This window comes from Protopterus annectens, chromosome 7.part0 (assembly GCF_019279795.1).
Source record: "Protopterus annectens isolate FY-2018-M chromosome 7.part0, PAN1.0, whole genome shotgun sequence".
Lineage (NCBI taxonomy): Eukaryota > Metazoa > Chordata > Ceratodontiformes > Protopteridae > Protopterus > Protopterus annectens.
Genome location: NC_056739.1, coordinates 1,613,520,434 through 1,613,548,262, shown reverse-complemented (window position 1 = coordinate 1,613,548,262; position 27,829 = coordinate 1,613,520,434). Strand labels below are relative to the sequence as shown.

The window sequence follows — 27,829 nt, the reverse complement described above, 5'->3', positions numbered from 1 at the left end:
TAGTGGCAGGGAGAGGTTGGGCAACGGAGCCCCTGTCCATCTACCTTGAGAAACACCCAAGACCCTTGGTGAATGAATCTACACATATTCTTAGACACAAAACATTTTTTACTGGACTTGTACTCCAAGGTTGTAAATCTGCCGTTAGATATGTATTATAAAATGCTTACCCTGGATGTACAGTCCCTTTTTACTATGGTACTTAACACTGAAGGTGTTGAGAGTGTTATGAGATGTTTACAGAGTTGCGAAGACTATAGTCCAGCTGTGAAAGATTTATTTGGTGCTTTGTTGGAAATTGTACTGGAAAATGACATCTTTCTTTTTAATGAGGTAGCCTATATTCAGAAGGATGACGTGGCTATGGGCACTTCATGTGCCAATAGCTACGCCAGTCTTGTCATGCTGGACTGGGAACGTAATAAGCTGTTTGTCCTAGATAATTTTAAGAAACATGTTTTCTGTGCACGTTTTGTTGATTATCTTTTCCTCCTGTGAACTGGTACAGATAAAGCCCTGGATGACTTCCATAAAGAGATTAACAGTCGATAACCATTTTTTTGAATGTTTCTGTTGAAAGTTTGATTAATTCCATTACTTTTTTGGATGTTTTTGTTGATAGACTGCCAAATGGGATGCTCAATACTGGAGTATTTAGAAAAATGTGCTATAGGAATTCCCTATTACATCGGGAAAGTATGCACCCCAATTACATATATAAGAACTTGATAAGGGGACAGGCGATAAGAGCATCCAGGATGAACCCAAATTATGATAGCTTCACAAGAGTTGTCAAACTTAAACAGACTTTTACAAAGAGCATATAGGCCATATGAGATCACCTCCCACTTTGAAGGTGTTTTGGAGCTGAAGAATGGTACTGCTCGACCATATTTCTCACAACCATATCCAGTAGCGATGTCCCTGATATATGTCCTGAAGTTAGGAATCCACCAGTTAGATTTTCTGTTAATTATATGCAAGACATAAACAGTATAAGAGAGGTTTTGAACAAGACTTGGAATCTACTTTTACTTGATTCACAACTTAGACATTGTTGGTGAGGAGCCTTATTTTAGATATAGGAACAAGTCTAACCTACATAGATTACTTTGTTACCCTTGCTTATCTACACAGCCTAATGAGTGTTTGAACAATATTGTGGGTACTGTTCCGTGTAATTGTTATCATTTTTGCAAATTTGTAGATAACCAGCTCCTAGTTTATTCACCCAGTTACTTCCTATTGTTTCAGGTTTCAACTTAGTGCTAATTGCAGTACATCACATGTCATTTATTTAGCTAAGTGCACTGTTTGTCAAGCATTCTGCATAGGCAAGACAGACAGACACCTACGAGACAGAGTAAGGGAACACCTTTATCACATTCGTACACTGTCTCCACGCAGTGCACTTTCTAAACACATTATAGACAGTGACAATACACATTCATTTGTATTTTTAGTTATACAGATCAATGAACCCAGTGTTAGGAGAGGGGATATATGCAATTTCACTGAAACACTGGAATTAAAATGGATTATCAGACTTGGAGCAGACCGGAGACCAGGTCTGATTGACAAAATTACATTGAAACCTGTTCTTAAGAATAGGAGACTCACTGTGAGATACATACATATTTTAGAATGTTGTTAAATGTTTTATATTTGCTTTTATATACAGATATATATTATATACATATATATATATATATATATATATATATATATATATATATATATATATATATATATATATATACATATATATATTTATAGTTTTCTGTATACATTTTTTAGACGTATTATTTTTGCATACTGAAAAGTTTTAATCAGGAACAGGAAGTGATGTCAGCCTTATTTCCTTATAAAATGTGACTTGATTTTATTCAGTGTTTGTTTCTTATGGTTTGACAAAGCCCTTACAGGGTGAAAGCGCTTACCAATAAAACAGCTTGGATTTTACTTGTCTTTGGCATGGATTCAGTTATTGTCTGAACTAGCATTTATTTCTGCTGCTTGAATAAGCCTCAGTGACTGCTGGATTTATGCTGATTTTTGTTGTCAGCCATGGTTTGCTCCTGTGCTTCTCTTTTGGATCATTTATTTATTTTATTAGTAACAGGAGCATTTGGACCGTGGTAACACTTACTCTTATAGCATATGTTAAAATATCAACAGCAGACTTTGGAACTTTTGAAACAGAAAATTTCTGCTTTACCAGATTTTGCCAATAATAGAGATAGCAGAATTACTGCACTCTTCATCTCAGGTGGCAAAGCACTCCTTGCACTTTGGTTTGACGCCCTAGAAGCTTCTAGCAGGGCAGCAGGGGCAGCATCTGTTATCAGAAGCCATGCATGGTTGAAGGAACAACCTCTCCCTGGTCATGTCAAAGCTAAAATCATAGATTCACCTCCTTGACAAAAACAGCTTGTTTGGACAGGAAACTGAAGAGGTACTTAAAAATATGGAAGACAAAGCAAAATTGATGCAGACTGTTAGATTACCTTCAGGTACAACCTCCTAGGTTCAGCAGAAATTTTCATTCTAAATACTGGTCCTTTCCTGCACCAAACAGGCAGGCACAAGGCAAAACCCGTAGGGACAGACTCACCAGGGCTCAGGGCCAGCAAAGAACTAAACAGTGGCCTCCCTCTAACTCTTGAGCAGGGAGTTCAAAAACAACTGTGTATGCTAAAAACTTTCAATGACTACCTTTCCCATCTCTGCCTGCCTCCACCACACCAAAAGCTAGGATGAAGGCTATCTCTTTGCAGAGAAAATTGGAACTTTATAGCAAAAGATCAATGGGTCTTAAAAATCATTGCTCAGGGATACAAATTCAATTTCCAAAAACTACCACCTCCAAGAAGGTACCCAGACCTACCTCCAAACCATTGGGCAGAAGCACTAAAACAAGTGCAAAGCCTAATAGCCCTAAGAGCAGTAGGAACTGTGCCTCCAGAACAAGTTGCAAAAGGATTCTATTCCAGACTATTCCTTGTTCCCAGGAAAGAGGGAACTTGGTGTCCCACCCTTGACCTATTCTTTTTCAGTACTTTCCTGGTAATCCCAAAATTCAAAATGCTTACCTTACAACAGCTACTACCTATGCTGCCAAACAAAGCTTGGATGGTCACCTTAGACCTAAAATATGCTTACCTGCACATCCCAATAAGGGAATCATGAAGAAAATTCCTGCGCTTCAGAGCAGGATCATTACACTTTCAATTCTCTGCTTTGCCATTTGTCTTATCTACTGCTCCCAGGGTATTCACTAAATGTCTAGCTTCTGCCATTGCCTTCTGCAGGCAAAACAATGTACAGATTTACCCTTACCTGGACGACTGTCTCATCCAGGCAGACTGCAAGGAACTGCTCCTGCAGCATCTGTCATTTGTAAAAATCCTGCTAACCTCTCTGGAGTTCACTATTAATGAAAGGAAATCAAAACAGACACCTACCAGGAAAATCATATTTCTGGGAGCCTTGTTGGACACAGAACAGCAAATGGCCTTTCTGTCCCCAGAAAAAGTTTCCTACCAAAATACTTCACTACTCTGGCCTCCCAAATCCAGCTTTCTACCAGGAAATTCCTGTAAGCTCTAGGGTACATGGCCTCATGCATCCTCCTGGTACCTCTGGCCAGACTGCACATGAAAATTCATTGGTACCTAAAGAACCTATGGTGTCAACACCCTCAACCTCTGGACACCTCCCTGCTGGTGATCCCTTGCATAAGATCAGAGTTCCTCTGGTTGGCCCAGGCCTGTGCTCTGAACAAGGGACTTCCATTCACCCTCCGTCCATCAGACCAGACAATAACTACAGATGCTTTGGACATAGCCTGGGGCACCCACCTGGAAGGCAGATGCACCAAGGGTCTCTGGGACGCTCAAATACTACCCTTGCACATCAACCAAAAGGAAATGACAGCCGTGCAAAGCTCTCTGGCATCCTTCAAACCCTACCTCAAACCAAGTGTTCTTCTCATAAAAACAGACTACACCACAGTCATGTGGTACATCAAACAAGGAGAGACTCAATCTTACTCCCTGTGCAGACTAGCCATGAACTTGTGGCTAGCAGCCTCATCCATGGGACTACATCTTGTATCCCAATACCTAGCGGGCATCAACAACACCCTAGCAGACCACTTAAGCAGAAACCTGCTGGACCCATACGAATGGCAAATCCAGAGAGCCATTTTTCTGCAAATTACCCACACATGGAGGGGCCCCCCAGGTGGTCCTCTTTGCCTCCCATTTAACTCATTCACTCTGGAGCAGCTCAGAAAAAGCTGCCTGCTTAATTCCACCATAGGAACAACAGTGCAGCCTGAGCTCATTTTCAGAAAATCCATTTCTAATACTATACAGTAAACAAATGTTCATATCTCTTTAACTATAAGAGCTAGATGAAAAGTGTAAATGTGAAAGTTGCTCAGCAGACACTGAACTTTCCAGCAGTGTAAATGTTGATAGTGTGTATCAGTCATTATTAAATATTTGGCAAGGAATGCTGATATTGCGCATATTTTTTACTGTTTTGGAAAAGCAAAGCACAATATATTGGTGAATGTACCATGTTAGACCCATACAGTTTGTATTTAGTTTGTATTGATGTCAGCTTTAAAATGATACCTTAACCATTACTGTGTGATGCTCCTTTGTGGAGATATTCACAGAAATATGATTAATGTAATATTTCTCATAATTGATAAAGCATAATATCTTATCACCTGTAACATAGAGATGCTACATAGTGTAGATGTTGTGCGTCTCAATGTCAACTTCAAAATGATGCATCATTTGTATCATCACTATGCTCCCTTGCAAAGATATGGGCATAATAAGTATTGGAAAGGTATAATTTTCATAATACGACAAGACTAAAACTGTGATATCTGTACATGTGTAATGTGCACAAGACTGTTCTTTTACCATGTTGTAAGGAGTAACACGGTCTTCAAAATGATGTATTGCTTGGCACACTGACATGCTCCTTTGCAAAGTTTTTAACCAAAACATGGTATTAGCACATTTAGATACTCCCTTACAAAGTTATTTACCAAAATATGGCAAAAAAATCATAATTTCCATAACCATAAGTCTGAAACAGTGATATCTGTACTTGTGTACAACATAAAGGCACAGTTATTTTACCCTGTTGGAACTATGAATACTGTCTTCAAAATAAGGTATTACTTAGCACATTCAGATGCTCCCTTGCAAAGTTATTCACCCAAAATCTGAGAAAAAGTCCTAAACAAATGGATATCTGTACATGTGTACAGCATTCAGACCCAGTTGTTTTACCATCATTGTAAATATACACATTTTTGGTGTAGCCAACATACTGCTGAATGGGTACATGTAAAGAGAAAAAGAAAGGTAAGGACCGCCACTCCACTAATGAACCCAGGACAGGCATGGGACTTTAGTGGCATGCAAGGCCATCTGATCTGTCCGATACCTGTGCTGGCTATCCACTCAGACAGATGATACCACTACAGTCTCACAACCTCCTTCAGTGTCAGCAGTCTTCCTTATCTATGCCTTTTTCTCTTTACATGTGTCCATTCAGCAATGGACCTAAGGGATCAAGTTCTGTATTACTAAGCCCTTCCTGTCATCTAAACTCTACACATGCCTGATATAAGAAGAATAAAAAAGTAGTATTGCAGGATGGTTACAGACATATTCGATTGTACGTGATAGCACTCTCCTGAAACAATTGTTCTTTCTCAGCATCGTCACCAGCTCCTTCCCACAGTTATTTGCCAAACTTAGTTTTACACAACACAATTCATAATAGAGTTTTACTTGCCATACTGGTCCTACTTGGTCATGGGTGTTTTCCATTCTTCTCACAAGCTGCATGTTACCAATCCTGCATAGCTCTCCTCACACCATTGTGGGGGCCAGTCAAGAACAACGCAATGCCCTCCTCAGGTGAACGCCATCCCTTCTGAACAGGTGAAGATCTTCTGCGGTGATGCTGTCATGGCAGATTGTAGATCCACCAACCCTGTGCATCAAACCATGCATGAACACATTTTGTAAACGTCTGGCCTTGTGCGCAGCCCTTTGAATGTTTGCTGTTTTCCATATCTGTCGAGGAAGTAGGTCAGACCACACAAAATGACAATGTAGCTGCCATGACTGCAGGTGTTCCAAAATTGCTCTGATTTGAAACTGTAGCCTTCCGAGTGGTTGACTGATGACATTATTCCCTCCAATGTGCAGCACAAGGATGTTGGGTTCAGGGTAGATGGAACACTTCTCTTCCAACAACTGCAGTACTCTGCTCCAATGCATACCTCCTCTTGCAATCCAGTATACCTTCACACTGGATGTGGGGAAGCTCAAGTTGTAATGGTTTTCAGTTAGAGGCTTGGCTGGCAGCCCAGTGAATGTAGGAATGGCCACATACCCACACTCTCACTTGTCGTTCTCCTGCTCGTGAAGCCATGTCAGTGTCAGAAGGACTAACCTGCACAGGAAAGAAAATGCAAACATTACTACTACTGTTTGAAAAATGTATTGGAAGACTACATATAAATGTATATCATAGTGCATTACCTGGTTAGACCATCCAGTTCTTCACTCCTATCCACAGGGGCATTATTCTTTTCATTAGGTATGTAAGTGGTGATGCTGCAGAGGTACATACTACCACCCGTCAAAACACCAAATTACATACAATGACTGACAAGGGGGCACAGAAAGGGCACATGTAACGGAAAAAGCAGGGTAAGGACCGCCACTCCACTAATATGCTGAGGACAGGCATGGGGCTTCAGCTCGTGGACATCTGAAGTGTCCCATACTGGTGCTAGCTAGGACTGCTGGTAGCAACAATGACTCCCAAATGCATGCAATGCCAGCACTTTGCCTCTGCCTTTTCCAAAAACAACAAATTGAAACTGTATCCCTGTCATAACTCTCAAGTGCCCAGATGTTGCCTTTACAAAATGACAGAAAGAAAGTGATTGGGGGGGGGGGGGTGGATTGCAATGACTCCAAGTGGAGAAAAAGGCAAAGCTGATTTGTGCATTCATCGATGTGATAATGACTTCTACTTATGTGAATAACAGTGACAACTGTTGACAGTTTTGCCTGAAAAGTCATAATGACTCACTGCTGTATTGTAACTGCACTGTGCTAATGACATGCAAAGTTATGCATGCTCATGCACAGGTGCTAATTGCCTGTTGTGTAGACATTCATTATATTACCTTCTGTAGCTGCTATGTAACAGTCATTATCTGTTCGTATAAGGCAGTCGGCATTCAGTAAAAATAGTACAACACTTACTCAGTAAAAATAGTATAAAACTTGTAATGAGCCCTTCCTCCCACCTATTTGTTAGCAAGGTGCCAAGCAATCACACATACATTCCCTTCACAAGGTGTAAGGCAAATGTCTATAAGCTATTTAACTAAGATTTTAGGCAAACATTAGAGTCTTGACAGCAGTTTGTGCCCAATGGTTCCATTATGGGAACGACATACTATACAAGCCAGCAAAATCACATTTGTTTTTTGTTTTTTAATTTTTTTTAAACCTTGCTTACAGCTTTTATAACCAGAAGAAAGTTACTTGTTATGGACCACTTTATAAAGTCAGTACATTCCCCTAATCAATATGGTCTTAGTCAAATGAACCTTGACAACAACTAACCAATTGGTTAACCTGGGCGAGAAGCATGTGGTAGTAGTCAAATTATTACTAAGTGAATACGAGAGATCCAAACTGGTAAATACACACTACTATGGCTTTCCTTCTAAACATATATGCAATACTTCCTTCCACCTAAATTCCACAAATGACTGACAAAGCCATGAAAAAAGCACAAAACGTATGGTAGCTCCATGCTTGTAATAGTCAGCTGGTAAGTTTGGAGACCTCTATAAGTAAACCATTCTAGGGAATTTAGCTAGAATTAGTGGCATAACAATGTCATGTAACATATGCTATGTCAAATACCAGAAAGAAATAACACCATCTTTTGCAGGTCAAAACCATACAGAAACGGCTAGCAGAACCAAGTACTGGCAGGATACAAAGGAAGTAATAGTCAAATCATGTTTCCTTTGTATAATACTGTACCTTACACCAGCTAATATACAGATGGGGAGTAAAGGTGGAGGTGTCTGAATTTACATAAAAAAACTATATCTCATGCCTGGTCAAACAGTGCAATGAACTTGAGCTTCTCCATCTTCAGCAGACTACACAATTTACAGAATGGTGTGCCATATTTTCCCCCTTGCTCCACCATATGCAAATATTTTGCTTCTCCAACTGGCTGAAATATTTGTATGTTTTCTGTATTTTAAGTAAACGGGCCTAATGCCAAGGGCCTCTATTCAGCTATGGCTAGTTCCAATACAAATGACAAAAGTAGTCTAAAATTCCTGAAGCATAAACAAAATACACATGCTAGCAAAAAACATTCAGCTGTTTCAGGCATCACTCTCTGAAAACTACATAACAGTTATAATAATAATTTGTGTCAACCCCTAGCTAACACATTAACAGGCCTTTCTCAACACTGAGATCTCAAAATACACGTCTTTATAGTTTATACAATTATAATCTTTCTACCTATTAATCCTTTGGCTAACTTTTACCTGCTGCTTGCAAGTTTCTCTCTTCAGACATTCACCTTTAAAATCCTCAGTGCAAAGTTACTTTACACAGTTCCATCACTTTCAGATGTTTTAAAAACACAGGTTAACCTCCCTCTTCCACCTCTCCTGATAACCTCTTAAATTCCCTTGTTGCCATTTTTCCGGTCTTCTTTCATCGTTATATCCTTTTAATCCAAAGCGATTGCTTTACATTAGTAATCAGCCGTCCTTTACTCGTACAATCGTACTGCTTCTTGCTAACTTGCGAGCAAACTCATTACTATTTTGTACATTGTGTACACATTCAGTTGTCTTCGAATGTCCGTTATCAGTAAATGCTGACTACCTACACAAATGGTCTTGCATGTTTTACTGTAGGTGTGCCTCTGTCATTCTGTGGCAGAAACAGTCTCCCATCAGCCCACTTCAGTTACCTGTTTCTCAAATGAAGTAACTAAACAAATAAATAATTAAATACACAAAACTCTCACTCCGGATTGATGATCAAATTTATTCCAGTTTAAAAATGTTTGCTATCAATCAGGAGAGAGAGTTTTGTGGATTTTTTTGTTTTTTGGTTTTGCACGCTATTTCCTAAATAAATAGATTGCTCATAGTTGTGGAAGTATGCACATCACCCCTTCTTCCTGGTAATTTCCAGCTCATTGGTCCTATGACTTGAGCTTCATTAACTCGCACTGCACAGTTGCAGCCTGTGTAAAATGACCCACTGTGTCTTCCCTCTCCACAGAGAAATAGCCATGTGGTGCTGAATACAAGTGGGACGCAGAAGTGTGACAAGCATCCATCACTTTCTGGAACTGGGGCTATTACGATATTAACACGTGTATGGGTAACCAACATGTAATGTGTGCACGTATTTTCTGCTACAGTCTCAGTTAATTATCTGCAAGAAACAGAGCAGCCAAGTCACAAAAAAAAAAAATGGAACATAAGGAAGGGGCGTGTGTAGAATATGCTTTATCTGTAAGACTCCTCATGTGACAGACTGCTCCGAACCTAGAAACCAATTTCACAGCAGAAATGATAGTATCTGGTCACGAAACAGGAGTCTGAAAACCGAAAGGTATAATATGATCCAAAAGCACCAAGAGATCTGGCCAAACATGCAGGAAAGTGATATAACAAATGGAACATATTTTTACCTTGGTTGTTAGCTTGACAGGAAACTCCTTGTAAGCTGAACTGGGAACTCCTTGTAAGCGGAACCGGGAAGCTGCTTCTAGCTCTGGCGATCTGTGCAACCTGCGAGTCCCCAATATAAATAGAGGGATCCAGTAGCAGGTAAAATCTCCAAATATTTGCAGAAAGAAAGGAAATACCTGCTGCTGGACCTTCCATTTATATTGGGGAAAACAAAATAAATTAATGTTGGGAGTGGAGGTGTGACGCAAGTGGTGGCTTGGATTGCAAGAATTCAATTGGCTGCCACCACTTGCTTTATCAGCTACTTTAATAACTACTTTGGAAGAGATTTTAGAGTAAAAGCTTAATGTGACCTTAATGTAAAATCACACTGAATCGTAACTACATAAGATAAATTACAAGTTGTTACGTTTCAGCATGTTTTGCATTAAGCTCAGCTACAGATCTGCAATAGATTTCCTCACGCTTGTGGAAGGCACTCTGAGGTAACAGCTTGCAGTTGGTGTCTTCTCATGGCACGCTCTGTGTTGAGCACAGAGGTGCCATGAGAAGGTACTCTGGGTTAATGAGTTAAATCACCAAGTACAGAAATTCTGCACCAGGGAGTACCATCACCTGGCCTGGAAGGTCGATGCCCTGACCTTCCCTTGGAAATACCCTCTTTGTGTATGCATTCCCACCTCTTCCTCACATTCCAAAAGTACTAATCAAGATAAGGGAAGAAGAACCAAAAGCAATACTCATTGCTCTAGATTGGCCCCAACAGTATTGGTACCCACTGCTGCGCAGCCTCTTTCTCCAGCCCCCCTGGCAGCTACCTCTGATACCTCACCTGCTATCCCGGGGGGAACAATGCTGCAACCAGACCTTCAAACACTCAAGCTCTCAGCATGGCTTATTCTACCATACCCAACAAGGAATCTATGCTAAGCAAGCAAGTCCTTGACATCATCACAGAAGCCAGAAGGCCCAGCACCAGAATGTCTTATACTGGAAAGTGGAAAATATTCTGCTCCTGGAGCCAGTCCAAGGGGGCAGACATTCATCTGCCCTCCATTCCTCTTCTGGATGATCTGGCTGAGATTCTTAATAAGTGTCTCTCCTCCTCCTCCATAAGGATCCATGCCTTTGCGATCTCAGCACACTTTGATATAGAACAGCCATTGTTCTCCCACTCACTTGTGAAACAATTCCTTACAGGAGCCTCTAATATCAGGCCTTCCAGAAGACAACCCACCCCAGCCTGGGATCTGAACTATGTTTTAGAAAAGCTTACTCTTCCCCCCTTCAAGCCTGCAGCATCCTCAGAATTAAAGTACCTCTCTTGGAAGACTGCCTTTCTCCTGGCTATAACTTCAGCCATGAGAGTGTCAGAGCTTCAAGCTTTAGTGGCCATTGAGCAATTTATCATCTTCCATGCAGACAGGGTCTCCATGAGAACTAACCCCTCCTTCATGCCAAAGGTGGTTTTGGATGTTACCCTCGGCTAGGCCAACCACCTGCCTACCTTCTTCCCTAACCCTCAGAACAAGGGGGAAAGGATACTGCATTCTTTGGATATGCACAGGCAACTCAGATTTTATCTGGACCGTACAAAGACATTCAGGAAAACTGACCAGCTCTTGGTCAGCTTTAAAACAGGGGCACAGGAGAAACCAATATCCAAACAGACCATTTCCAAATGGATAGCACTCTGCGTCCAATTTTGCTACTCCTTGCATGGAAAACTTCCCCCTGGGACCATCAGAACCCATTCCACTAGGGCAACCTCTGTTTCCACAGCATTCCTTAGAGGGGTACCCACCAAGGGCATCCTGGAAGCTCCCACATGGACTTCAGTCCACACCTTCACCAAGCATTACCATCTGAATCTATTCTGAAAAGCTAGAGCTGGGTTTGCCTCTGTAATTCTGCAGGGCATGCTCTCCCAAGTTTCTATCAACTGTCCACCCTTCTACTCAAGCTTTGGAAATCTTCCCAAAAGTGATGACTGCAGCAGTGAGAAATGAAGAACATAGTACAATTGTGTACACTTCATCATAAATGTAGATGTTCAAGTGTTCTCACTGCTGCAGCCATGCTTCCCTCTTTCCTTTGCCCTGATATCTGCTGTCCTTAGAGAGATGCATATTTCTATGGGGGGTCTCTCCCACCAGGACTACTACTTATTATTAAAATTGGACTTCTTTGGTTGATTAAGACAAGAAAAACTGAGGTAATGGCGTCGCCTGCTCTCCTTTGTAGCTTGGACAACCTGACTTCACCCAGCAAGCGACAGCAGCCGACGCACAAAACCTTGACTGGTATTCGGACCGACTGAGGGCTGTCACAACATGGATAACCCAACGTTGATGAATGCAGCAGTGAGAATACTCTAACATCTACATTTATGGTAAGTGTACACACTGTACTTTTCCCCTACTTTTCCTTCTAGTCCAGGGCAGTCACCACAGGTTACCTCACCTCTTCGACCTACTCACACAAGACAAGGTGTCTGTTGTTCATCCCCACCTTCTCAGTCTGAAAGTGTGAGTGATACAGTTCTGATCCCCTTTAGGCACCTATACTCAGAGGACATACTCAATGTTATGCAGGAAGCCAGAAAACCAAGTACTAGGAGAAACTATTTAAATGGAAAAGTTTCTCCCATTGGTGCCTTAAGAATAAACAGGATCCATCTCAAGCTTCTGTTCCAGTGGTCCTTTCCTACCTGTGTGAGTTACTGCATTCAGGGTTCTTCAGTAAAAGTGCATCTCTTTGCCATTTCTTCTTGCCTTGCCTTCCCTTGACTCCACATCTGGCTTCCAGGTTAGATGTCGAGCTGTTTCTGAAAGGGGTCTTCCATATTAGACCTCCTCTTAAACCCATTCCCCTACCTTGGGATCTTAACTTGGTGCTGGAAAAACTTAAACTAGCTCCCTTTGAGCCAGCCCATTCTTCCTGTCTTAAATTCTGTACTTGGAAAACGGTCTTGTTAGTGGGTCTCTCTTCTGCCAGGAGGGTCTCTGAGATCCAAGCCCTTATGGCTTCACCTCCCAGGCAACTGAGGTTCTAGTTAGACAAGACCAAATCCTTCAGACAGTCTGATCAACTCTGTCTCCTTTCATCCTAGGGCCGTAGGCAAGACCTTGTCAAAACAGACAGTTGCCCCTTGAATTTCTAAGGCTATTGCCTTTTGCTATTCCTTTCATGGAAAACAATTGAGTTTATCTGTCAAAGCCTATTCCACCAGAGCTGCTTCTTCTTCAGCAGCCCTTATCAAGGACATTGATTATGCTTCCTTTCTGAAGGCAGCAACTTGGTCTTCTCTACATACCTTCATCAAGCTTTACAAATTGGACTCCATCTCCAGGGCTAGAACAGGGTTTGCTAGGTCTATTCTGCAGGGTCTCAGACTCTGCTCCTCTACCTGCCCCCCACATTACTGCCTAGATAGCTTTGGTACTCTCCCCAAGGTTAGAATACTGCAACATGAGAATAGAAGGACATAGAATAGTTGTATAAGAACTTAAAAACCATAGATGTCCTTCTCTTCCATGTTGCAGTATTCAATCCCACCCACCTTACCCCCCTTCTCTTTTGACCATATTATAAACTGGGTCTTTTTCCTGACTATAGTGACCTTTGTGTCTGAGAGGGGCTTCATATTGCTGTTTACTCTTCCTGTTCATGAGGGCTCTCTGTATGCAGCAGCCAGTTCTGAATTGGGTATGTGCAGATATAGCTGGCATCAAGATGCAACGTCACATGTACCCCTGCTTTTGAGACTTTGGTATACTGGCTGGATGTCCAATGATGCAGGCAGCAAACTCCCTAAGGTTAAGAATACTGCAACATGAAAGAGAAGGACTTCTATGGTTATGGTAAGTTCTTACACAACTATTCTTTCTTTTGAAGGAAACCTGTTGTAGCAGGAGCTTATTTTCATGTTATTTTCTCTCCTTGTTTTGATTTTTTTACTTATGGAGAGGGAAGCCTCAGTAACTGTTAAAGTTCTCTCATTGTGGCTGTGTTCCTGACATGATCATAGGTATTAACAAAACCAAGTTAACATAAACTTGAAGACCAAGTCCAAGGGTTGAGAGGGTTGCCTAATGGTTAAGATGTTTGTCTTACAAACACAAGGTATAGGGTTTGAATCTCACAGGGGATAACTGGCTAGGCTTAAAAATGGCTCGCAAGGGCAGTTAGCCTAGTACTAACCTATGAACACCTGCAACATAAGAAAACATTCTTTTGAGATGTTTGAATTTCAGTTCTCAGTTTGTTTGTCCGAAACAGGATGAAAATGTGTAATGACATCAGTTATCCAGATTTTTTTTTTCAGTCAAATGCATTAACTGATGTCCTTTTTGCTGTCTGCAAACATTTTGTTAAATTTTGTTTTCTCTAAAACTTTCAGGAGGCAACAACTATGCTGAAGCAGCTGCATACATTCAGACAAAATTTGAAGACTTGAACAAGAAGAAAGAGACCAAGGAAATATACACTCACTTTACTTGTGCCACTGACACAGAGAATGTTCAGTTTGTGTTTGATGCAGTTACAGATGTTATCATCAAGAATAACCTTAAAGACTGTGGTCTCTTCTAATAGGGGGCCCATCCTGCTGATTTTTGTCTGAAGGTAAGTACACAAGACCACAAATCAAACTGAAAATAAGGAAATATGCCTGTCTTTAAAGTGGGTGGTCCAGAAAGTTTGCCACTATAAGCAGACTTAAGTCTGGAGAGCAAAAAAAATAATGTGGCAAATCTTTTAATCTAAAACGTAATCCTTTTTTATGGCAGTTGGCATGTTGCTTTATGTTGTGTATATTGAAGGTAATGTTCCATATTGTTGAGTGAATATTTTTTTTCTCTAGTTTGCTCCCATCTGACCTCCCACACAGCCTCAGGCTGTTCCTCTCTGCTTTCCTGATTTGGTTATTCCTGGATCCCCAGTTGCACCACGTGGGTGCCCTAGGACATGACCCTTCACTCGGTTGGTGCCCCCCCCCTTACTTATGAGGCATTTATTTCAGTGGAAGTGTGGGATCAGATCAGCAAACAACAAGCATGGAGCCTGGGATCTGTCATTGTTGTGGCAGCTGGTAATTTGTCCATGCTGCGAGACTGTCTAGTGCAACACTGTCAGGATTGTCAATGCCACTTCATTGACCTGAGATGACCTAAGAAACTTGTGACTTCCACCAGAGGTCACATAGACAATGGGTTACCCTGCCACTTTCTCCATGGCTAAGAAAGCTAGCTGTTGGCTGCTTCATTGTATTCCCCCCAGGCCAGCCATACCAGTAGCCAGTCCATTCCCAAATTTGAGTTGCCAGCAGCACAAATAACATCTTGTCTCTGTGCTATTGAACTGGCTGTAAATATTTTTTATTTTTATTTATTTATTTTTGCTTGTGGTACCAAGTCACAAAAGCCACAAAAAGAAAGCAAACAGTATTTGCCACCACAGCAGGCTAGCAATTTGCCTCGGCCATAGGTGGGTGACTCTGCTGTGGCTGTTAGTTGTACCTCAGATCACTCGTCTTGGACCCAGTAGCCCCCTGGTATAGCACCTGCAGCCACTATCGACCGTAGGTTAGCCACATCCTCTGTGGCAGTTGGGGTCTTGTCAGTGGCCAAGAGAAAGCCACTCTTGGCAGTCCAGGGAGAGGGAAGAGTGAGGGCTTCCCTGTTTGATCAGAATATTGTGCCCATCCCTGGGGAAGCTGATGCTGCCCTAAATGACATGGTTGGTCCCAGTTTTCCTGTCAAAAAAATGGTAAACTAAACATGTATTACTCCAGTTCAAATTTCTTTGCACAGGGGTAATTTATGGGGTGTGGCTCAGGGTTTAATTCAGGATATTGAACTTTTTGTTATAAACTTATTTCTGGTAAAAGAAAGGGGGGGGTACCTCTTCCTGAAGAGAGATTCAAGATGCAGAATCTGGATAGGAAATTGAAGGGGGGGACAGATGCTGGATTTTCTTCTCAGACTTCTGATTCTGATTTCGAGGAGTGCTTAGTTCCTGATTCTCTCTCGGGGCATTCTGGGGGTGGTTTCCCTGGCTGCATTCTTAGAACCTGATGTTGAAAATGAGATTCTCAAGTCTTTGGCTAGAGATTTAATTTTTCACCCCTCTGCTGCAGAGGTGATCGAAAAGTTTGATGGAAGGGGTAAGTTAATACAAGGAATCTCAAGATTTTTCAGCCCATTTTTTCAAATTTTATAAGGAATTCTCTAACCTCTTTTGATGTCCCCTCCTTTGGGCCAGTAGTCAAGGCGCCTGAATCCTCACCACTGACACCGATGAGGGACTTTCACTTGCAACAAAAATAGATATACAAACTGTTTCCAGATGCAGCTCTCTGCATCAAGCACAATTTCCCTTAAGAGCACACAGGGAACACATTCAGTCCAGGGGCTGGATTTCCCTAGCTCGCTCTCCAGGCCCCCAGTAAGACTCCCCACTAGCACAACTGTAGAATTGAATCTTCAGCCGAGTGTCCAAGCCAATTCCTCCCCCACTCTCTCTATGAAACCAGTGCTCTGTATTCCTGCTCCAGATATCTGACATGCACGCACACTGAAGTTTGATTTTCACACACACGCGTGCATTCACACCTGGGAAAGGCTGGCACATATTTACTAGCTATGCCTGTCCGCCAGACTATAAGGTAGTTACTGCCATTAGACACTCCAAAGCCAGCTACTCTAAGGTTCTTACAAGTGTACCCAGTTATACTGAGTGAAATTAATACTAATACATATGGTAATAAACAGCAAGGCTTTCAGGAATGGCAACATTGTTACCAAATAAATATAAGTACTCCAAAAGGTTAAAATATTCTCTAAAAGACTAGCTACAATGAAAAGTTTAAATATATGTAATAATTAATAAAATAACATAAAAATACTAAATATCTATTTACAATAAACGCCAGAGTTTCAGTCACAGGCAATATTAAAAATAACTCTGATGGATAGATTCATACAGTTACAGAAAAGCAATACTTAATGAATCTTACTATATTTATATTTTCCTGACTAATGTAAAGAATTAGTATTCCCTGGTTACGTAAGCAAGGAGAGATGAATTAGATGAGGGGTCCTTTGTCAAGTTCAAAAACAGACTGCTGTGAGACTTCTATCTCGTGTGATATTGCAACATCAATTTAGCCCTGGATTACGGAATGACATCACATACATCTGGTCATCCGACTCTGGTTCCCATACTACCCCCTTTGCTAGCAACTGAAGCAGAATCTAGCATGTGTGTGTCAATAGTACAAACACACACACACACACTTTTGCTAAGATCTGTTTAAGCATCTGGAAGTCATAAAACAATTTCAAACTTCCACCCTTCCAGAGTAGCAATTAGTTCTAGTACAGACTTTGTCTCTGGCTGCATTGAGACCTGTGAGATACAATCTTTATGGCTTGTACCAAGTAATTTAATTTCAAGCTAATTTTTGAAGTTAGTTGGACTGAGATTAATCTTTTCTCTTCCAGTATCTTCTGTTTCAGTGCATTCATTTCAGCAGTTACCATAGTCTGACATACAGGTGTACTTTTTTTTCTGTCCAACAGGACAAGTAACTTTACAAATACATTTTCAACGCAAGCACCTGTACAAATCAGTTTGATATACAAATGACGTACAAGTCTTAACAAAACTCATGCTAGCTTTGCTAGCATATGTTACACGTCCACTGCCGTACTTCTCCTGGCACAGCTGGTAATACCTCACATTCACACCCCTCATCCAGTTGGCAAAAACCACAATATATGAGTGCAACAAAATGCTGGTAAAAAGACATTTAAGAAAAAATGGCAGTAGGGTTCCAAAAATACTTCTGGACCCCCCCCCCCCCAAAAAAAAAAAAAAAAAAAGCAAGAGCAGTCCAACAAGTCAGAATGACTATTTGTGAGACCTTGTCCATCCTCCCCGTGTCTATATTACAACATCGAAGTTTCAAAACTTTGAATGTTCTAATATCGACCCCTGTTCAGTGAAAGCTGAAAACATCAAACATACAGCAAATTTTTTCCTAGGGAAAAAAATCACTGTTCCAAAACACATACACACACAACACAAGCACACCAAACAAACAGCAATACCCCTAAAATCTTACACCTAACCCTACACTAAACTGTACACATACCACTATCCACTTACCTTAACCCAAACCGTAACCTTAAGGTCCGTCACTATCGCACACTCACCAGCGCCCTAACCCTAACTCACCTACCCCGCCTTAACCCTCACATCCACGCAGTCGCACACATACCTAACCCACACCCTAACTAACCTAACCCGCACTCAATTGCACACTTGCCTGAATCCAGCCCGTAACTTTCCATCGCACACTTGCCTGAACCCAACCTGTAACTTTCCACCACAGCGCTGAAAATACCAAAGCAACAGAAATGGACAACTGAATTCTTTCCCTAGGAAAAAATTTGGTTTTCTGTTGCTTAGATATTTTCAGCTTTCCCCGAATAGGAGTCAATATTAGAACATTCAAAGTTTTGAAACTTCGATGTTCTAATATAGACCCCTGGCAGACCCGTTAACCTTCCAGAAAGTCTGAATCTCCACTTTTCTCTTTAACAACTGATAATTTCATAGAAATTGGTTCTGAGGATCATTGTTCTAGGTTACAGATAACAGGGGAAATTCCTCCTTTTCACAGGGTAATCCCATCATCCACTACATCAAACTCTTTAATTTCCACCTATCCATCACATGATGTCCCAGGGAGTGATAGAACCATTTCCTCCTTTCTAGGTGTGAAGAGGTTTATATTCAATGATGTTTTTGTGCCAAAGAAGGAAATGCTTAGAAACCAGTTCTGGATCTTTCTTTCCTAAACCTATTTGTAATACTTTCCAAGTTCAAAGTACTGTCACTTCATAGCCTGTACATCTTCCTCATTCAAGTTTCCTTGTATTGCTAGTTTAAAAAAATGTTTATCATCATGTCTCTGTTCATCCAGATTTCAGGCATTTTGTATCAGATGTTCTTCATGTTTCACTGTTGCAGTCATCACATTTGGGCCGGCCGAGGGCTACCCTGGCAAGGATAACCCAAATGTGATGACTGCAACAGTGAATACACTCTAACATCTATATTTATGGTAAGTGTACACAACTGTACTTTCTCCTCTTTACCCTATCCCCCACTGTACCAGGAGTATTCACAGTGTCCATCTCCAGTTGTAGCTCATTGCAGGCTACAAGGTATCCAATTTTTCCATAGTTAGACAACTTGTTTATCTTTACAAATTCTAGTGTTTGGCATCTCTGACTTGGGTGACAGATCTCTTATCCAAGCTGGGATTCCAAGAGAACATTCAGAAGTCTTTTTTGGCTCCTTCACACAAGTGTTCTTGTGGTGTCAGATGGACATGTCAATTCAAAGAACTTTTCTTGCACAGGAAAAAAAACTATCTGTATCTAGATCTATTTCTAAGGTTTTCCATTCAGACTTTGGTAATTGCAAGGGAATCCTTCACAGTTTGGTTCTCACAGCATCTGTAATTCTTGTGATACCCCTGGCAAGACTGCATATGAGAAAGATGCAGTGATATTTGAAGTCTGTTTAATCCCAGCAGCAACATTGTTTGTATTTTCAAATCCCAGTGCTGAACTTTATCAGAAGGGCAACACTTGGTGTAAATAGCAGCTATCCTTAAATCCAGATTTCCTGTTCACCATTTTCCAAAGCAGTCAGTCACCATATATGCCTTGGTCTTTGCTTTGGGAGGAGTTTCAGAAGGAACAAAAGTGCAAGACACCAAGAAACAGATACAAGCACATAAATGTAAGAGAGATGCTTTCCCTGATCAAGGCACTCAGTCTCTGAATCCTTGTTGGTTCCCAGGACCTCTTCAAGTTATTACAGACAAGTACCATAGTTATGTGGTACATTAACAGGGAAGGTGGGAATGAAGTCATGTTCCCTTTGCAGGCTAGCCATTTTAGCTTGGGGTATGGCTTCACAGCACAGTCTCTGTCTGCAGGCATTCTTCAAACAAAAACAAAGATAGGCAGCAAGCTGTAGAATTCCAACCACTTTGTTAGCACTTTCGTTCAGGCATTCTACATTCCATTAGAGCAAAACTGAGAGACAGACAAGCTGAGCAGGGCAAAGGGAGACTTTCACAAATGGAAACTGGATCACAGAGCGACTTCCAAGATTGTTCCACCTGTGTGGATAAATCTCTTTACCGCCTCTGAACAATCAGCTGGCAAGTTTCTGCTCCAGGACTGTGTACAAGAAGGCCTGGAAGACGGATCCCTTCTTTTCCTTGGACGGGACTATTCCTGTATGCTTTTCCACCCTTTCCACTGATATCCAGAGTACTTCTGAAGTTTCAGAAGGTATCCCCGAAGATCATTGGGGTGACTCCCATCTGGACCAAGCAACAGTGGTTCTCACTTCTTTTGAAAATGGCCAGAGGCAATTACCACAAGCTTGCTCACAGAGTGGCTCTACTCGCACAAGATCATGGATGTTTGATACACGTTGACACCAATAAACTTCATTTGGCTGCTTGGATGATAGCGTCTTAATTCTCTTTAAGCACCTGTTAATTGAGGATGTGCAGCAGGTAGTAATGTAGCCAAAAAAGCCTCTTACTAGAAAATTGTATATTAGCAAATGGAAAAGGTTTTGTAGTTGGTGCCAACAACATAACTACCAACTATTCAGGGCTAGTTCTCTGATTTTACAGTATTTGTGCAAGTTATCCTATGACCTTTCCTACTTCTTCAAGCTTCATTTATCAGCCAATTCATCAAGTATGCCCATGGATCCTCCTCTTTCAATGCATTCTCATGTCAGAATGTTTTTAAAAAGGGGTTTTGCATAAGATGCCTGCAAAAAAACTGCTGACCCCTCCTCCCTGGGATCTTAATGTTGTGTTAGAGAAGCGAACAGTTGCTCCATTTGAACTAGCTAACAAGGCTGACTTGAGGCTGTCAACATGGAAAACAGTTTTACTGATTTATCTGACCTTTGCAAGAAGGATATCGGAATTGTAGGCTCTTACGGTGAGTCAACCCTGTCTCATTTTTCACAGAGATAGGGTTTCTTTGAGGCCTAATCCCTTTACGTCTAAATTATTATTCATGTTTTAATTTAAGCCAAGCTATCCATGTCCCTGTTTTTTTTCTGAACTTAAAATGATAGAGATCGGATACCGCTGACAACTCTGGTACCATCTTGACCAAACTAAATCTTTCAAATTGTTTGCATTTCTTGTGAAGGTAAGAAAGGGCAACTTGTGTCAAAGCAGACTATTTCTAAATGGTTGTCACCTTTTGTTAATTTCACCACAACAAAACTATTCCAGGCAGGGTTAGTTCCCACTCTGCTAGGGCTTTGGCTTCTAGAATTAATTCTAGAAGCAGAAACTTGATCCTCTGCACATACTTTTACATAGCACTGTAAGGTTTGATTCCTTTAGTCGGTAGCCTATTATTCTACTAATGATACATCACCTTTTTTAAGAAGTTATTTTTGACTTCTGATCTTATAAAACTGCAGTAATGAAGTCATTCTGATATTTAATTTGTATATACGTTTGTTATAAACTGAATATGCAAGGAAAACAGAGCAACCTAAAAGCTATATAGGCTTTTTGATGGTACCATGCAGTACAAGACCATATCTCTAAAATGTTTGAAATTACCTGGGAAATGCCTCATATGTTTTACACTCAGCTGCAGAATGATGTTAGTTGGTGATTTTAAGTACAAAGATATGTAAACAAATGTACAATTAATTCTACTAATCAATTCTATTAATCTCCCACAAGAAACTATAGTCCTTGGAGACTTAATATCGACTGGAAGTCCTGTAGTACTGCACACCCTACTACCCATATTAACCTATATGGCTTCTCACAAACTATTACCTCCCCAAACAGGATTAATAAACCCAATAACAAAGAAAGTATCTTAGATTGGATTCTCACTAATTCTCCTCATCAAACATACAAAGTAGGAACCCTCCCAGATGATCTAAGTGACCACTCACTAACTTATAATCTGATATTGTTAATCCTCAGTCATTCCTTATGTGTGGGTATCTGTTCCGACCTCGGAACCGAGCTAGCCATCTTCCAAGCTTGCGTCAGCTACAAACTCTCTAGCTAAAACTCTTACCCAGAATTCCCCACTCCCTGTTACCCCAGATTTCATTTGCCGCATCACCATTCGGTCATGTCAAGCTACTTCTCTTAAAATAAGTACAGTATTTTTCTTCATACTAAGTTCTAAGACAACCTTTTTTCACAAAAAAAGTTATTAGATAGTTGTCTCTTACCTTATTGCATTTAGCGACTACCCCTTTTCGAACCTTTTCAACTCCTTTCCTCTCTTTTTACCACGAGGTAATCCTTTTTTACCATCGTTTGTAAACCCCTTTTCCTCCTTACCCTCGGGTATTTCTTGTACCATTGCTGGTATTTTTCTGTTTTTTCTTTCCCTCCTTAACTAACATGACAGATAAGGTAGCCCAGGGTTTAAAAGATGTTTATATTGTGGCCATAAATTACCTACTTCAGATGCACATTCCCTGTGTGTCTATTGCTTGGGTGTGCCTCATTTAACAGTTGACCCACCTTGTGGGATTTGTAAGAATTTCTCTAACAGTATGTTAATTGAGAGGAAAAATAAATTAATTTTGAAGGGGCTACTTAAATCTCCTTTTTCAGAGGCTATTTCTGGGTCGGAGGCTTCAACCCCCTCCAAGATCCCATAAGAAAAAGAGTGATGAACATAAAAAGGCCAAGTCTCTTCCTTCGTCCCCAGCTAGGGACCATCAAGAACAGAGACCCAAGAAAGCTAAGCTTTCCAGTTCACATTTGACTTCGTCGACTCCTGTGCTTGCGGTGCCTAGACCCTCAGCACCGAGGCCATCGGTGCCATCTGCGATCTCGGCACCGACTAGTGTGCCCCATACCGCATCGGTACCAAGGAGCTCCCTCGGTTCAGACTCCCTTACTGGCACCGACTTTCCAGTTGATGCAGACTGTCATGACGTCGATGGATGTTCTGATGCCTATTTCCTTTTCGGCTCAGACAACCTACCTGGCACCGACTACCCTCTCAGTACCATTCAGCTTTCGTCACTGATTTTTTCAGCTCATGCCTTGGTGCCGACAACCGCTTCAGTACCTACCTCATCGTTGGTGCAGACCATGCCTTCAGCACCGATGACTTTCTCAGTACAGACACCAGTAGTTCAGTCCATTACACCTCCGTAGTGGGCACCGCGTTTGCTCCGTCCTTGGATAGACCTGACTCTCCTTCAGCCATGTCTGTGAAATCCACTAGATGCCTCTCTGAACACGACGTGTTGCGTCTTGTGGATCAAGTGCTTTTGGCCAGAGGTATTCCACCCCCCAGGACCTATCCTTCCTTGGGAGGTGATCACCCTTTACCAAAGACTCCTACTTATTCTCCTGCATTGCCTTTGAAGCCCCCTTGATATAGCACCGTCTTCCCCCACTACGGTTCCTTTTATATACCTCACTAAGGAGCCGCATTTGCCTTTGTGGCAGGAAAGTCTTGTCATGGCCCAGGATGTCAGCTGTGGCGTACATACTTTGGCGTTTCACAGCCATCCAGGGACTCCAAGTCAACAGGCTGAGCCACTTAGGTGAGGGGTGACCCCTGCCCTGGGTCCCCATCCCTCTTCTGGAGGACCGGCCTTCCAGCTTATGGAGAAGGCTCTGGCGTCAGTTGGCAATCCTGTGCTAGCACTCTCCCCACCATCCTCTGGACCGCAGTGTTCACAAGCCGCTCCTAGCAGACACCGGGCGCAAGGGCCTCAGGACATACTCCCACAGGAGACCCCTTTTGAGCGGTCTTCCCCAGCTTCTCCCTCTGAGGAAAATTATCAAAAGAGCTTGTGCAAGAGGAAGCACATGGACTCCACAGAGGAGTCTCTCTTGCTGTAGACACAGACTTTGATGATGGGGAAGGGTCCCCTCTATCACCCTCTGAGGTATCCTTTGGTGATATCCTTGAAATCCTTAAACAGAGAGGTGACTGGCAGCCCTCCAACCCGACCTCTGAAGAGTCTTGTGTTCCTGCAGGTTTTCCGTGCCCGGCTCCCTACCTCCTGGGTTACTCCACCTGCTGACGAACTTGTCCGGCTCATCGTGCAGCATGCGTGGAAGGCTTCTGACACCAGATAAAATTTTGCCCCCTCCGGCTAGTCATCCCCATTGGTCCAAAGGTCTTCCAGTAGATGCTTTGGTGGTGGCTGCCGCAACTAAAAATGACCTGGTGGAAGAAGAAAGCCAGATTGTCCATCTGCCCAACAAAGAGTCCCGGGCTCTGGATAGAATAGGGAAGCGTACTTTTGCATCGGCGACCTTTGCAGTTAGGTCCCTGAACTATATGGCACATTTTGCCAGGCTTCAAAGAGACTTAATTTCTGAGCTCTCGGAAACTTTGGCTGGAGCTGTCTGATGAGGTCAGTGACAAAAATGGCCTCTCCGCTAGCTACCATTGAATCGATATCTAGCTCCTCCATTCGCCTGATATCTCACTCGTCAGAAAGAGCAGCTAGAGTGGTGGGTTCAGGTGGTTTTTTGAGACAACATGCCTAGATGCGCTTGTGTAATTTCACAGAACCCTTCAAGGCTTCCTTTCTCAATGTTCCCATTGAAGCCTCTTCGTTGTTCGGACCCAAGCTTAAAAGCAAACTGGCCAGATGTTGTTCATATTTCACTGTTGCAGTCATTACATTTGGGTAATCTGCTGGCCGGTTTCCCTCAGTCGGCCTGATTAACAAAGTCTTGGGTCCTGCATCGGTTGCTGTCCCTTCTTCCATGACATCAGGTCATCAGGAGTATAAAACATGACAGTTGACACCATTACATCAGTCTTTCTTGCCACGCGGTGCCCAAAGCAGAAGCATTTTGCAAGTACCGGTCGGCCAACTCCTGAAATTTTTGTTTTCAAGTTTCAGAACCCAAGTCTTCAACTAAAAAGCTAAGTACCCTGTTGGGGAAACATTTTCTTGCTCTTTACGGATGTCACTAAAAGTTAATAATTGCATTACTTGTGGGAAGCAAATACCTCATAAGGATTTCCATTTGTACTGTATTCCTTGCCTAGGCCTTGACCACGACATACCTTTTCGGTTTTGTGCTTTATTTAATCAGCGCACTATCCGTCATCGGTACATTTTTTGCTTCTAAATATTTCGGTTCTCTGTTTACTTATCCAGAAATGACGTCGGTTAGCAATCCGACGACCGGAATACCGAAAAAGCTCAAAGAAAAGACAGTGACCGGCCACTGCAGTCCAAAACAGCCGATGACGCTTCTCCTAAGCCAATCGCCAGTTCGCCTGTACTCTGTGAGGCGCTTTCACAGCCCCTCATACCCGCTACTTCTGATTTGCAGGCCTCCACTGAGACCCATTCGGAGTCCAGTATGCCGTGAGATGCTTCAGCTATGGAACCTGCAGATGTCTCTACCTTGGATAGGTCCGGAGCCGCTGTGCAGGCAACGGCCTCTGAGGGTGTATTCAGGCCTACAGATTTGTATATTAAACCGACACCACCTTCACTATTAAGGTAATAATCTCGATCTATGTCTAAAAAACTGACGCTTAGGCCACATGTTCAGGCCCCTATGCCTAAAAAACAAATGATCAAAATGGCTGAAGATTTAATTACTCTAATCAGGGGTAGTCAACCCCCATCTGAGAGGCCTAGGGGTGACCTTGACTATGAATCTTCTGAACAGGACTTTGGTTTTTCTGACTCTTCTAATGAACAGGATTTGTCCATACCTACTTATGAGGATTCTGATGCAGAGGATTCCATTCCTTCTGCTCCCTCCCTGAAGATTTTTCTTTTGGGGAAACTTTACATACCTTAAGGGAACATTTCTACTGGGAAAGTCAGGAATTTTCTGAATCCAAAAAGCAGCTTAGGAATTTCCTCCTTCTTCCTCAGCATAGGCCTTTGGCTATACCTCCTGTGCTAGACATTGTTGATTATGTGTTTTCAGAATCCAGTATGGCTCCTGATTCTCTACCTCTGGCCCCTTGTAAGCCAGACATACTACAGGGTTCCTGACTCCCACAAATTCCTTTTCAAAAATTCTGTTGCGGACCCTGAAACCATTTCTCAGGGGCCCAAGAGCATGAAGGCTTCTACTGCTAAAAATCCTACCCCTTCTGATAGAGATTCCAGGGTGCTGGATAGATAGGGTAAAAAGGTTTATACTACTTCAACCTTGGCAATCAGGGCTTTAAACTGTCAATTCCATATGCTAAAATATCAGCAGCATATCATGGGGCTACTTAAACAGAAAATGATGTTGATTTCTGACTGTTTGGAAAATAAAGATTTACAGGATTTATTGCATTCAGCTGAGCAAGTTGGAAAACATACTCTGCAATGTGGTTTTGATTCTTTGGAGGCCTCTTGCAGGGCTGCTGTTACTGTGTCTGTGCTTAGAAGGCATGCTTGGCTTAAGGAGCAATCTTTGCCTGATCATGTTAAAGCAAAATTGTTGGATGCTCCTTTGCAGCAGGACCGTCTGTTTGGCAATAAGGCTGAAGAAGTTTTAAAAAAGATGGAAGATAAAGCTAAATCTATGCAAACTGTGAAAGATTTCTTACAAGTACAACCTCCAAGATTTAGTAGGCACTGGCCTACTAAGAACTGGTCCTTTTCAGTTCCTTCCAGAGCCACTCGAGCCAAACCTAGACATTCCAAAAGCACCATGTTTCAGTCTCAAGGGACTTTCAGAACTAAGCAATGGGGTGCCTCCTCTTCCAAATGCCTCCCTATGCTAAACAGTCTCAATGACTTTCCTTTAGAATTGCCAAGCACTTACCTTTTAGCCGCCCTTTGGGATGGAAAACTGGCACTTCGTGCAAAAAACTGGCAAACTTGTAACCCAGGACAAATGGGTTTTAAATAGTGTCCCAGGGATACAGATTTAATTTCCACACGTTGCCAACTCCAAGCGGATGGCCAGATCTGCCCCCAAATCAGTGGGCAGAGGCTCAGAAACAAGTACTTGCCGTCTTAAACATGGGGGCTATTCAACTAGTACCAGAAGAGGAAAAGGGACAAGGTTTCTATTCCAGATTTTTCCTGGTACCCAGAAAAGACAAATCATGGCATACAATTCTGGACCTGTCTACTCTAAACACCTTTCTGGACATTCCAAAATTCAAGATGCTGACTCTTCACCAGTTACTTCCTATGCTAGGCAAAGATGCCTGGTTGGCAACTCTAGATCTAAAAGAGGCTTACCTGCATATCCCAGTCAGGGAATCTTGCAGAAGATACCTCCGCTTCAAAGCAGGCTACTTGCATTACCAGTTCTCTGCACTGCCCTTTGGCTTATCTGTTGCGCCCAGGGTCTTTACAAAGTGCCTGGCTCCAGTAATTGCATTTTGCAGGCAAAGAAATATTCAAATATATCCATACCTGGACGATGGTCTAATTCAGGCAGAAAACAAGGCCATTCTTCTAAAATATCTGGCGTTTGTAAAAAGGGTTCTAACTTGTCTAGGGTACACCATAAATGAAAAGAAATCGCAACTAGTACCCTCTCAAAAAAATTACATTCCTGGGTGCAAGCTTGAATACAACTGCCCAGATGGCTTACCTTACGCCAGAAAAACAAATTCAATTGGTGACTTACTTCAACCAGGTTGCCACAAAAACCCTGCTATCTGCAAGACAAATACTGCAAGCCTTGGGGTTCATGGCCTCCTGCATTCTTCTAATTCCATATGCAAGACTGCGTATGAGGAAATTTCAGTGGTACTTAGTTTATGGAGTCAACATTGTCACAGCCTGGAAACAATGATTCCTATCCTTCCTTGCCTGCAACTAGAGTTCCTATGGTGGGCAGAGGCCTGCCACCAAAACAAGGGACTGCCTTTCACACCACTCCCTGCCGCCCAAACCCTAGCTACAGACGCATCAGACTATGCATGGGGGGCTCATCTGGCAGGGAAGTGCATTCAGGGCAAA

At 42.1% G+C, this 27,829-nt stretch overlaps 1 protein-coding gene across 1 annotated transcript in view; it reads left to right on the top strand.

Annotated features, from left to right (window-relative positions):
- LOC122807146 (guanine nucleotide-binding protein G(i) subunit alpha-2-like) overlaps nt 1-27,829 on the top strand; it is a 692,973-nt gene that overhangs the window by 617,534 nt on the left and 47,610 nt on the right. Inside the window, exon 5 of the mRNA XM_044078159.1 lies at nt 14,208-14,431. Within this exon, the coding sequence (XP_043934094.1) occupies nt 14,208-14,398 (191 nt within the window). The 3' untranslated portion in view covers nt 14,399-14,431. The remainder of the gene's footprint in view (nt 1-14,207; nt 14,432-27,829) is intronic.